At 36.8% G+C, this 10,489-nt stretch overlaps 2 protein-coding genes across 2 annotated transcripts; one reads left to right on the top strand and one right to left on the bottom strand.

Annotated features, from left to right (window-relative positions):
• The first annotated feature begins 1,324 nt into the window (after window positions 1-1,324).
• On the top strand, window positions 1,325-5,960 carry LOC147541873 (YTH domain-containing protein ECT4-like). The gene is made up of 9 exons (XM_086633599.1): window positions 1,325-1,576; window positions 2,150-2,232; window positions 2,362-2,485; window positions 2,831-2,892; window positions 3,018-3,608; window positions 3,794-4,384; window positions 4,474-4,686; window positions 4,770-4,913; window positions 5,087-5,960. The coding sequence occupies exons 1-9, from the start codon at window positions 1,549-1,551 to the stop codon at window positions 5,390-5,392; spliced, it is 2,142 nt and encodes a 713-aa protein (XP_086489725.1). The 5' UTR covers window positions 1,325-1,548; the 3' UTR covers window positions 5,393-5,960.
• A 2,664-nt stretch (window positions 5,961-8,624) lies between these two features.
• Window positions 8,625-10,334, bottom strand: LOC147541872 (GATA transcription factor 12-like). The gene is made up of 2 exons (XM_086633595.1): window positions 9,665-10,334; window positions 8,625-9,498 (listed from the first exon to the last, which is right to left on the bottom strand). The coding sequence occupies exons 1-2, from the start codon at window positions 9,818-9,820 to the stop codon at window positions 8,719-8,721; spliced, it is 936 nt and encodes a 311-aa protein (XP_086489721.1). The 5' UTR covers window positions 9,821-10,334; the 3' UTR covers window positions 8,625-8,718.
• Between the last annotated feature and the right edge of the window lie 155 nt (window positions 10,335-10,489).

Genomic DNA, 10,489 nt, shown 5'->3' with positions numbered 1-10,489 from the left:
TAAACTCCACCGCATAAACCACATCACCACCACTAAACACCACCAAATCGTTCCGTCTAACCCATTTGCACCAACACCACCACCACCACCACCATCACAAATGGTTAACTGTATAAGAGAGAGAGGAGAGAAAGAGGAAGAGAGAAGCTATAAAAGAACCATAAGAGATTCCGACGAGGGGTTCTCCCTTCGCCGGAGAAATCGACTAGATCTGAACGGTTTTAATATTGATACTTAAAAATTTCTTTCTAAATATCGAAATTTGAAAAAAAATTAATTATATTTAAAAAATTTAAATGAATATAAAAAATTAGTTACACAATTTAGTTTTGGGAGATTTTGGCTTTGACCCCAAGTTTTTTTTATCGATATCAGGATTACACCCCCGTTTTTTTAACTTTTGATTTACACCCCCACGTGGACGGAAAACGTTATCTTCTAGTTAAATGTCAGTTGATTAATAAAGGAATAATTGGAGATAATAAAGAAAAAAGAAGAAGGCCTTGATATGGAAATTAAAATGTAAATAAGGACATTTTTGTCCTGATTGACATGTGTGATACCCGCGACTGACATTTACCTAGAAGTTAACGTTTTCCGTCTGCGTGGGTTATAAATCAGAAGTTTTAGAAAACGAAGGTGTAGTTCTAATATCGATATAAAAGGTCGGGGCAATGTCAAAATCATACATAAAGGTATTTTTGTCATGATTCACATGTGTGATTCACATAACTGACATTTAACCAGGAATTGACATTTTCCGTCCACGCAGCGGTGTAAATCAAAAGTTTTAAAAAGACGAGAGTGTAGTCGTAATATCGATACAAAAGTGGGAGGCAGTGTCAAAATCTCCCTTTAATTTTTATAAATATACTACCTAATTCACACTTTTTTTTTTTGTTATTTTGAATGTAATTTTGGGTCAATTAGCTAAAAGCCTAAAACTCATTTCTTAATGACATTGTGATTGGGCACTAAACATGGCCTAAATAAATTACCTTGATCAAAAGTCACATATTTTGACTAAAAGATTCCCAAGATGTTGGAAGTAGACACAACTCAACGTGGACTAATTTGATTCTCTACTTCAAATCGGTTTGCTATTGACGAGCCACAAGTTTGTAGTCAACATAGGACATTTTAGTTCAAACCGGTCAAAATCGACACAGAAACGACTCAAGCGAGTTTATAAAGTTGTATTATTCCATAAATACCCCTTACTTCTTCGTTAAGGGAATGTTCACAATCAAAAATAATGTTGGGGCATAATGGTCATTGTCCGATTAGGGTTTATAAGAAAAGAAAGAAAATTAAATCCGATTTCAAGAAAGAGAGTGTGGGGAGAGCCGTGGTGCTATTTGAATCATCGCTTTTCAATGAACAAACCCTTTTTCTTTGCCTGAAACCCAAAACCTTGGCGGCTATTCTCTCTCTCTCTTCTAGGGTTTCTCTATCTCTTCCTAAACCCTTTCATCTATTCCTCTAGGGTTTCATTCTCTCTCTCCCTAACAATTTCGTCGAAGCTACCTTCTTTCAAGATCTGTGATCATGGCGACCGTCGTTCCACCTGTTGATCGTATCCTTTAAGTTGCTTATCTAGTTCTTATGATTTGTTGAGCTTACTGTTTCTTCGATGTAGTGACTGCGTTTGCGGGTTTTGTTAGGGTTTATGGGTAGATCGGAGGAAACAAGAAGATTTCTTGTACTGTTAGGGTTTTATGAAAAAGCATCTGTGATGAGATTTATAGTGTTAAGAGTTTAATTGGGTTGTATTGATTTAAATTATTTCTTTCACTTGATTTACAAGATCTTGAGCTTTTGTTATATTTATATGTGAAACTTGTTATTTTTGTGATTTATTGCATACAGGGTTTTGGATTTCTTGTCGACTTTTACTTGATCTAGATCTTTGTAAGATGTTTTGGCGCGAGATTTGGGTACTCCATTAGAGATCTAGGTTTGATCATGTATGCTTGTTGATAATGATTTTTAGAGGGTTGATTTGAAATGATCCAAATCTGATGATCTTGTTTATCTTCTGTTTCATGTATTTGTATTTGGGTATTTCATTAGGATCTTTCAGTTTTATGACCAATTGCATTAATTGATGATTTTCTTAAGGTTGTATTTCCTTCACCATATGCTATAGAAACTGCAGATTTAGTACAGAAAATGTCTTTAGAGTCTCAGAAGAAGAAGACTAGTGAAGTCATTCCAGAAGCCACCAAGAAGGTAAAGTTGGGTGTGTTTAAATTAATACTGATTTAGATTACATTAATACTGGTTTAGAAACCCTAGCTTCTAAGAATTTTGGGTTTATGCATATTAAATTGTTAATCATGGACCTCTTTTTTTTTTCAGACTACTACTCCATATGTTGCTGTCAATGCTGGCGAGACAAATGGTCATTTTCAGCCATACGATGGCTCTTATATGGATCCGAACGCTTGCTATTATCCTAATGGATACCCTTACTATTATGGAGGTAATTTTTTGAAGTGGTTGTTAATTTGCTATATTTTGGGCTAAAACCAATTTATGATAAATGTTCCAGAACAATTTATCAGATCTCCGCCTGCGCTAATGGTGGGTAAGCAGAGCCAATTATTTATTCATCAAGAGGTGTACAATTATTTTATTATAGTGTGGTATTAAAAGGTCAACCCCACAAGTTATGGTTTTTATGTAGGAGACTGAGTAGATTAGCACGCTTTAGTATAGGACATTTAGTTGTTTGCATATGACTGGTCCAATATAGTTGTTATATGCAAGTGGGCTTCCAATTATTCTAATTTGTCCCGTTGATGTTGTATTTATTTACTTGTTTCAGCTTACGATGGCACTGTGACGGGATGGGATTATTTACCTCAAGATGGAGTTGAGATGCCTCATGTACGTTTCAGACTAAGTTACTTCTAGTTTTGGTTTATTGGTTTATGATTGTTTGTGTTCCTGGCTCACTGTTTATACGAGGTGTGGACTCGTTATAAGATCTTATGTTAAATTTATGTATGCAGGGAATTTATGGGGAAACAGGGGCCATGGTTTACCACCCTGGATATGGATATTCGCCTTACGGTGTTTATAACCCAGCTGGGTCACCTGTTCCTGCTATGGGACCCGACGGACAGCTTTATGGTCCACAACATTATCAGTACCCATCTTCATATTACCAACAACCTACCCCACCTCCAAGTGGACCCTATGCTTCTAACCAAGTTACTCCTCCAGTGGAGGTCCCTACCCCTGTTCCGTCAGACAAGGTTCCTACTTCAGGGGAAGCAGTAAAAGGGAATACTAACGGGATTACCAAAGGTAGTGCCGTTGGAATTAATGGGTCTGCACCATCAAAATCAGTGCCTGATTCTTCCCTAAAAGCAAATGCATCGTATGGAAGGGGGGGTGTTTTGCCTGGGAGCCTTTCTGGTTTCCAGGATCCAGGATTTGGTTATAATGCTCGATCTAGTGGCCCATGGTCAGAAGGTCAAGTTTTTCCCGATGGGCATCCAAGACCTGTCACAAGTAACTCTCTGACATCAACAGTTCCACCTATCAATGGAATACAGTCAGGGAGGAATCAAAATCTCCGACCTCTTCCCAACCCTATGGTAAGCTTAATATTAGGATTGTTGCGATTAACTTTCACATATTACTGTTTTATTTGAACTCTAGAGTTTTGCAATTAATCCTGACTTATTAACATTTTTTTCAAGTTTCAAGTGACAACAATTTGATCAATTGAATGGACTTGCAAAATGGAACATAACAGTGCTATTTTTCATCTGATTGACAGGGTTTGCACACTCCAAGACCAACCTCTGGCATGGGCCCAACACCTGGATTTATGAATAATATGTACCCTAACAACAGATTCTACGGGCAATGTGGAAACAATGTCAGAAATGGACCAGGTTTTGGTTCTAATGGTTACGACTCTAGGACAAACGGTCGTGGGTGGTATGGTGGCGTCGATAGCAAGTACAGACCAAGGGGTCGCGGCAATGGTTACCTTGGCTATGGCAATGAGAACATGGATGGGTTGAATGAACTGAACAGAGGACCTAGGGCTAGAAGCATTAAAAACCTGAAGGGATCCACCCCAGTATTAGCAGTCAAAGGACAAGTACTTCCAAATGATGCAACTGAAGAAAAAGAAAATTCAGTTGGAACACCAAACAGGGAAGACTACAACAGACCAGATTTTCCTGAAAAGTATTCAGAGGCAAAATTCTTCATTATCAAATCATACAGTGAAGACGATGTCCACAAGAGTATCAAATACAGTGTATGGGCCAGCACCCCTAATGGCAACAAGAAACTGGATGCTGGATACAAGGATTCTCAAGAGAAGACTTGTAGCTGCCCTGTATTTCTCTTCTTCTCTGTGAGTATTAAGCTTGTTATTTTGTACTTCTCTATCTATTTCATTTTCTTGTTAAATTGTTATTGACAAGTCCTTGTACATTGTCTCAGGTGAACACAAGTGGTCAATTCGTTGGTCTTGCTGAGATGGTTGGTCCTGTTGATTTTAAAAATAGTGTGGAATACTGGCAGCAAGACAAGTGGAATGGTTGCTTCCCTGTGAAGTGGCACATAGTAAAGGACATTCCCAACAGTTTACTGAAGCACATAACTTTAGAGAACAACGAGAACAAGCCTGTTACAAACAGCAGGGACACCCAAGAGGTTAGCACTTCTTACAACTAAGATTCTGGGATGACCGTTGTTTTTTCTGCTTCTAACTTATTCTTTTCCTTTTCCTTTTCCAGGTCAAATTTGAGCGAGGACTTGAGATGATCAAAATTTTTAAGGATTATTCTAGCAAAACTTGTATCCTAGATGATTTTGCATTTTATGAGACTCGCCAAAAGACAATGCAAGAGAAACGGGCCAAACAACAGTTGCAGAAACAGGTTAGTTCCGCAATCTGCTTATATCACCCTGGTACTTCCACTGGAGGTGGGTTTTTACAAGTTCTGTCATCCGGTACATACCTGTATAAAGTTAATATTATGTTGTCACACTGATCAAATTCTCGGGCTGATTTAATCCCATATGCTTTTTAATGATGCTTTTTGAAACATAGGTTTGGGACTCAAAGCCCATGACTGCGGATGCTGTTGCTTATGAGAGAAAGACAGATGCGGTCGATGGAAAAGTAAGTCTGCAGAAATCATTTGATGATTCTGCGACTTTGACCAAGGAATCAACAGTTGAAGAAGAGAGGAAGCAACCCGTAGAGAATGGGTCGGTTTCAGCATCATCTGATGATACTCCAAAGGGGGTGGCTAAGCCAGTCCTTTCGACTGAGAAGACAGTATCTGCTAATGGTAACGGGATTGCAAATGGTGATGGGATTGCAAATGGTAATGGGATTGCAAATGGTTTCTAGGTTAGCTCTCGTCTTTACGAAGGTTGGATAGCTGACATAGTCTAAAGTATATATTCACCGCTCCGAACACAATCAGCTCTTGTCCAAAGATTATGACGAAGCAGCAAGGGATGAGTATTCTTTCACAAGGCGGTAAATTGTTGAGAAAGGTCTGAGAGGGCAATAGTTTTTTTTTTCCTCAGAAATGGAGCTTGAATATTTTGGGTAGTCTGACATTTCTTCTTCCATCCTTGGAGGTTCTTTTCGATTTTTTTTTTCTTATAGGTGAGACAGACAGGTTGGTATAGTCCCTAACAGGTTTTAGGTTTATTAAGGGGCTTTTATCCGGAGTTCTTTTCGGTTATCAGTTTTTTCTTTTTTACTTTTTTTGAGACATTGTTATGTTCCATCTTCTTTACCTTGACCACACCCCCCAGTCTTGATGTAAATCTGGTTATTTCGTTGCTTAGCCTTTTGTATCTCAAAGAGAGAAAGAGAATCAAGTTGGGGGAGTCTTTTGAAAAAAGGAGAGGAAAAGCTCTTTCAGTTTTCAAGTGTTTACATGGTTAATTCAAAAGGGTTCTCTTCATTCTTGTTGTTCATCATCTCTATTACAGTTTATATAGAGTTTTTTTTTTTAAAGAGGTGAAGTAAGAGTTAAGTGTGCCACCACATAAACCAACTTAGAGGATTAATGACCATATAGGCCAATTAGTGAAGATGGGACCTAGTATATAGAAATAAGTAAATTTTTTGCCTCACTTCGTTTCTCCTATGTGGTGTATTAAAAGGCTCTTTCAATTGCAAGTCACTGGAATTAAGTTACTTGATGCATAGAGTTGTTGTTTGTTATCTAACATTGAAGAGCTTGCTCAGTGGAATTTAGACAAAAATTTAGTGTAGGGTTGTGTCTATATTTGTCTTCGAACTTCAGACGACAGACCAAACTCCTGCCTTGTGATTATTGTGTTTCTTCTTCAGATTGTAGATATTGCTTGTTTTCTTTAATGAAATATCACTCCCTTGGAGTAGAAATTTGAGTTAAGATTGCAGAGAAACGGATGAATCGCCCTAGAATTGCCTTGTTGACATCATGTTGGTGGATTAGTGTTACTTCACAATATTTTATTTTTAAACCATGATAGAAAAGGCTAAAAGTCAAAACTTACTAGGGATCAAGTTTTTTTTTTTTTTTTCTCTAGACAGACTTTAACACTCTACTTGATGGAAGGTTGAGTTTCGTTTACGTCTAGCTAGGTGTATATTTTTAGTCGTTTTTTTTTTAATCATTTTCTTGTCACCCATTTTCATGAAGGTCCACCATTCATATGGCCTCCCATACTTGGGAACAATATAGTGGAACATGTTCCTCTATTTTGCTTTTATAGGTGGAAAAATTGATGGTAAGATGTGGATACATTTTTTTTTTTGTTAAAGGAGGTAAGATGTGGATACATAGTAGACCCAATTTAAATGCAACCAATGACTTTTTCCAACAATATTTAAATGGATGACCCATCCAATATCGGATACCCAATTCATTGATTCACACTACTCAACTTTTAACATCTCCGACAAACCACAATTCTTCACGAAATAAGATTGAGATATACGACATTCATATCTACAACAAAATGACATATAAACTAGCAAAAATTTCCAAAAAAAAAAGACGTTTCTACGAAGGATCTTGGTCCTTTCATCTATTTATGGGTATAAAAGTTTAAAGGAATCAACAATCCAACTCTCTTTTACTAGTAGAAAAGAAGTTTACTCATCAATTATTATGCAGAATTGATATGTTGCATTGTAAGGCAAACTCAACCTCAATCCCTTGTGGTCCAAGACTTTATATTTCAGACGGTGATTCAATTTCTAAACTAGTACATATAAGAGTCTTTCCGGTGGTACGCAACATTTGACCCTAACAAGATCAGACATCTTTTGGTGCCAACTATGTGGCACAATTTATGCACAAATCGACCACTTCACTTTTGCAATTGCGAAAGAAAGTTCTTCGTTATAAGGTACTTTGGGTTAATTGCTAGAGATTTGTCAACTCGTAATGGATATTCAAATTATGAGTGCTTGCTGTCCAAAAACGAGAGGGTTCATTAGTGGCTACTGTATTTTCTATGAATCTACACACCTTACAAGCTATTCTGTGATAATGCGAGGGCAAAACATCTAACTATGAACCATATGTTGTAAGAACGAAACTCATTTTGGTAGAATACCACTTTGACAAACACATGTTTAATTATCTCAAGAACAAACTAACATATTGTTGCTCGAACCATCATTTTAAAGGGAAATAAGAGAAGTGCTAACTGACCTGAATTTTGGAGCTGACCATAGACGGAAAATTGAGTTACAATGACAAAGGAATGAGAAATGCAATTCACAGAAATCCGAAAAGATGGAGACAAAAGTCTACCTCTACAATAAGTTGATTTCCATTTTCCTTTGGAATCATTAAAGAAATACCAAAATCACATTCAAGCTATCATATATTTACATGTCATACTTGCACAAATATAAACAAGTGATGGGTAAACATGTCACTTATTTTTTTTTTGTTGAGTTAACATGTCACTTATTTATTTTTTTTTGATGAAATAACATGTCACTTATTTGAAAATTTGAAAATGGAAGGTAATATAAGTCAAAAAGCTCTTTTCCTTTGGGTCGAACAGAAATCATTGAAATCTAGAAAAATAAGCAAATTTGTTTCTTCTTTTTCCACACAAGTTTTGACGTAAAATTGGCGTTTTGTTTCTCATTTTATCTCCTTTTAGGATTTTTTTTTCTCATTTTTCATTTTTAACATTAGGGTTTCAAATTCTTCTTTGAGCATTTTACAAACCCATTATAATAGTGGGAGTCCTCTTTCAATATATTCACAAGTACACCGACAACGTGATTTACCCTATTAATTTACCCTATTAACCATTCATCTTAAAAGCGATAAAATCTTGTACTACTTAATAGAGAAATCTCATTTTCTTGAAGTAATATACCTTTCTCTTTTATCAACTGAAATTTTATTAAATTGCAGACACGTAATAGATTATGCCAACAAAATGGCAAACATGAAAATAAAATGCATACATTAAGGTGCATCAAACATACAGGTCTACGACTTAGTACCCCATTGACTAAGAATCATCCTATTATGGTTCTAAAATAAAGTACTCCTCTTTTTCATGTAAAAATATAAATAATAAAATGATAAATAAACAGAAATAAGGAATAAAAGAAAGAACCTAGACTTTGAATCCATTAATTAAATTTCTTAAAAATTCCAATCCTTGGGGTGCACATAAAAGGTTACTAGGATAGTAGGATTAGGTAGAACTAGAAGAAGGGAGATCAACTAAAGAACAAGAAGATGAAGGAGAAGAAGAAGAAGACATTCTCATCTCCAAAACTTTCTTATGAGAATTTGAATGCTTATAGCTAATAAAAGTAGGGCTTTTAGCAGGTCTATATTCGGGCAGCAACCTGCCCGACTTAAACCTAACTCCACATGCATTACACAAAGTTTTAGGACCCATAGGTCCTGCCCTCCATTGTGGGGTCCTCTGAGATAAACAATGTGTGCATCTCCTAGCTGCCCCAACTTGACTGACCGAACTGCCCATCTTCTTCATTTCATCTTCCATGACATTATCTTCTTCTTCTTCTTCCCCATCTTTTTCTTCATCAATGGTGGTTGTTCTATCAATACTAGTGTTATTTTCCTTTTTGGGTATGTGAATTAGTTCACTATCAGCTAACCAGTAAGCTTGCTGGTTGACTAGTAATGGGGAAGGGTCAATTAGTAATGAAGAATTAGTATAGGTTTGATAATTTTGTGGGGTTTCAACATTGATGATTCTATTGCTTGTAAATGGGGATAATTTGGTTGATCTTTTTGTTGGTCTTTTAGTTCTTGCTTTTCCTGGAATTGATAGAAACTTATGAAGAGATGGGGAGATTTGCTTTTTTGATGATGAGAAAGGAGAAGGTGGGTTGTTGTTGTTGGTAATGGGAAGGAGTGGTGGGGGATTAATGCAGTTACCAGAGTTGTTGGATAAGCAATCTTCTACAAAATTTGAGAGCCATTCAATTCCCTCTTCTTGCCCCTACAAAACAGATAGAGAAGTAAATTCTATGAAACCCCATTATTTTAGAGAGAGGAATTTGAGAGAGAGAGAGTTTGATGAAAACCCAAAAATGAGAATGAAGGGGAGAAGAAAATTGTAATGAAAATTCCCTTAAGTGGAAAAACAAGGAGAGAGAAGTACTAACCAGATTCTCAGTTGGAAAAAGGTCATCAACAGAACAAAAGGAAACCCCAAGTTTAGATGGGTAAGAAGCCTCTACTGCCGGAGAAACTACCTGCTCAGGTGGGTAATCTGACGGCAACCCACTACCTGAAATTGACATATTCTGGCAGAAATCCATTTTTAGAATGAATAACCAATTCTAGAGAGCAAAAGAAAGAGAGAGAGATAGAGAGAGGGGGATAAGTTGAGTAGAAGTGAAGTAGCGGAGTGTTTGGTTTGAAATTTGAAGTGTGGAGTTTGAAATTTTGAATGGGGAAAATATAAAAAGAGTGTCGGTGGGGGAAAGCAACCCCATCCCTTCAAAAACAACATCAATTATAACGACAATCATGCAACAATTTCAAAAAGAAAAAAAAAGTCTCTCTCTCTCTCTCTCCCTCTCCCCCCACCACTCTCTTCATCTTTTTCTTCAAACTTGACTTTGTTACCATTACATACCATCCGTTATTTGATGGTCCTCTTATTACTAACCGTTCGATCTGATGAAGGGTTTCACACTGAAACTCTGGTCGAGGGTCTGCAAACCTCAACGAAGTCGGAACCCTCGAGAGGGAAAGAGAGGTGGTGGTGGTGGTGGTGGTTTGCAACGCTAGTCGGAAAGATGAAAGTGGAGGTAAGAGAAATATTTCTACAAAAAGAGAAAGAATGATGAATTTCAAAATGAATAGCCAATGTCTATTCACGTAAAATGTGACATATTAGTGTAACATCCCTTTATATCTTCGGTCCCCAAAGCAACAACCTTAAAAAAGACATATCAATGGTTCCAAGCTTGGGTCTCTACGAA

Source organism: Eschscholzia californica, unplaced genomic scaffold, assembly GCF_041429995.1.
Source record: "Eschscholzia californica isolate CP2 unplaced genomic scaffold, dmEscCali1.0.p SCAF_4, whole genome shotgun sequence".
NCBI lineage: Eukaryota > Viridiplantae > Streptophyta > Magnoliopsida > Ranunculales > Papaveraceae > Eschscholzia > Eschscholzia californica.
This window is presented reverse-complemented; position numbering and strand designations above follow the sequence as displayed.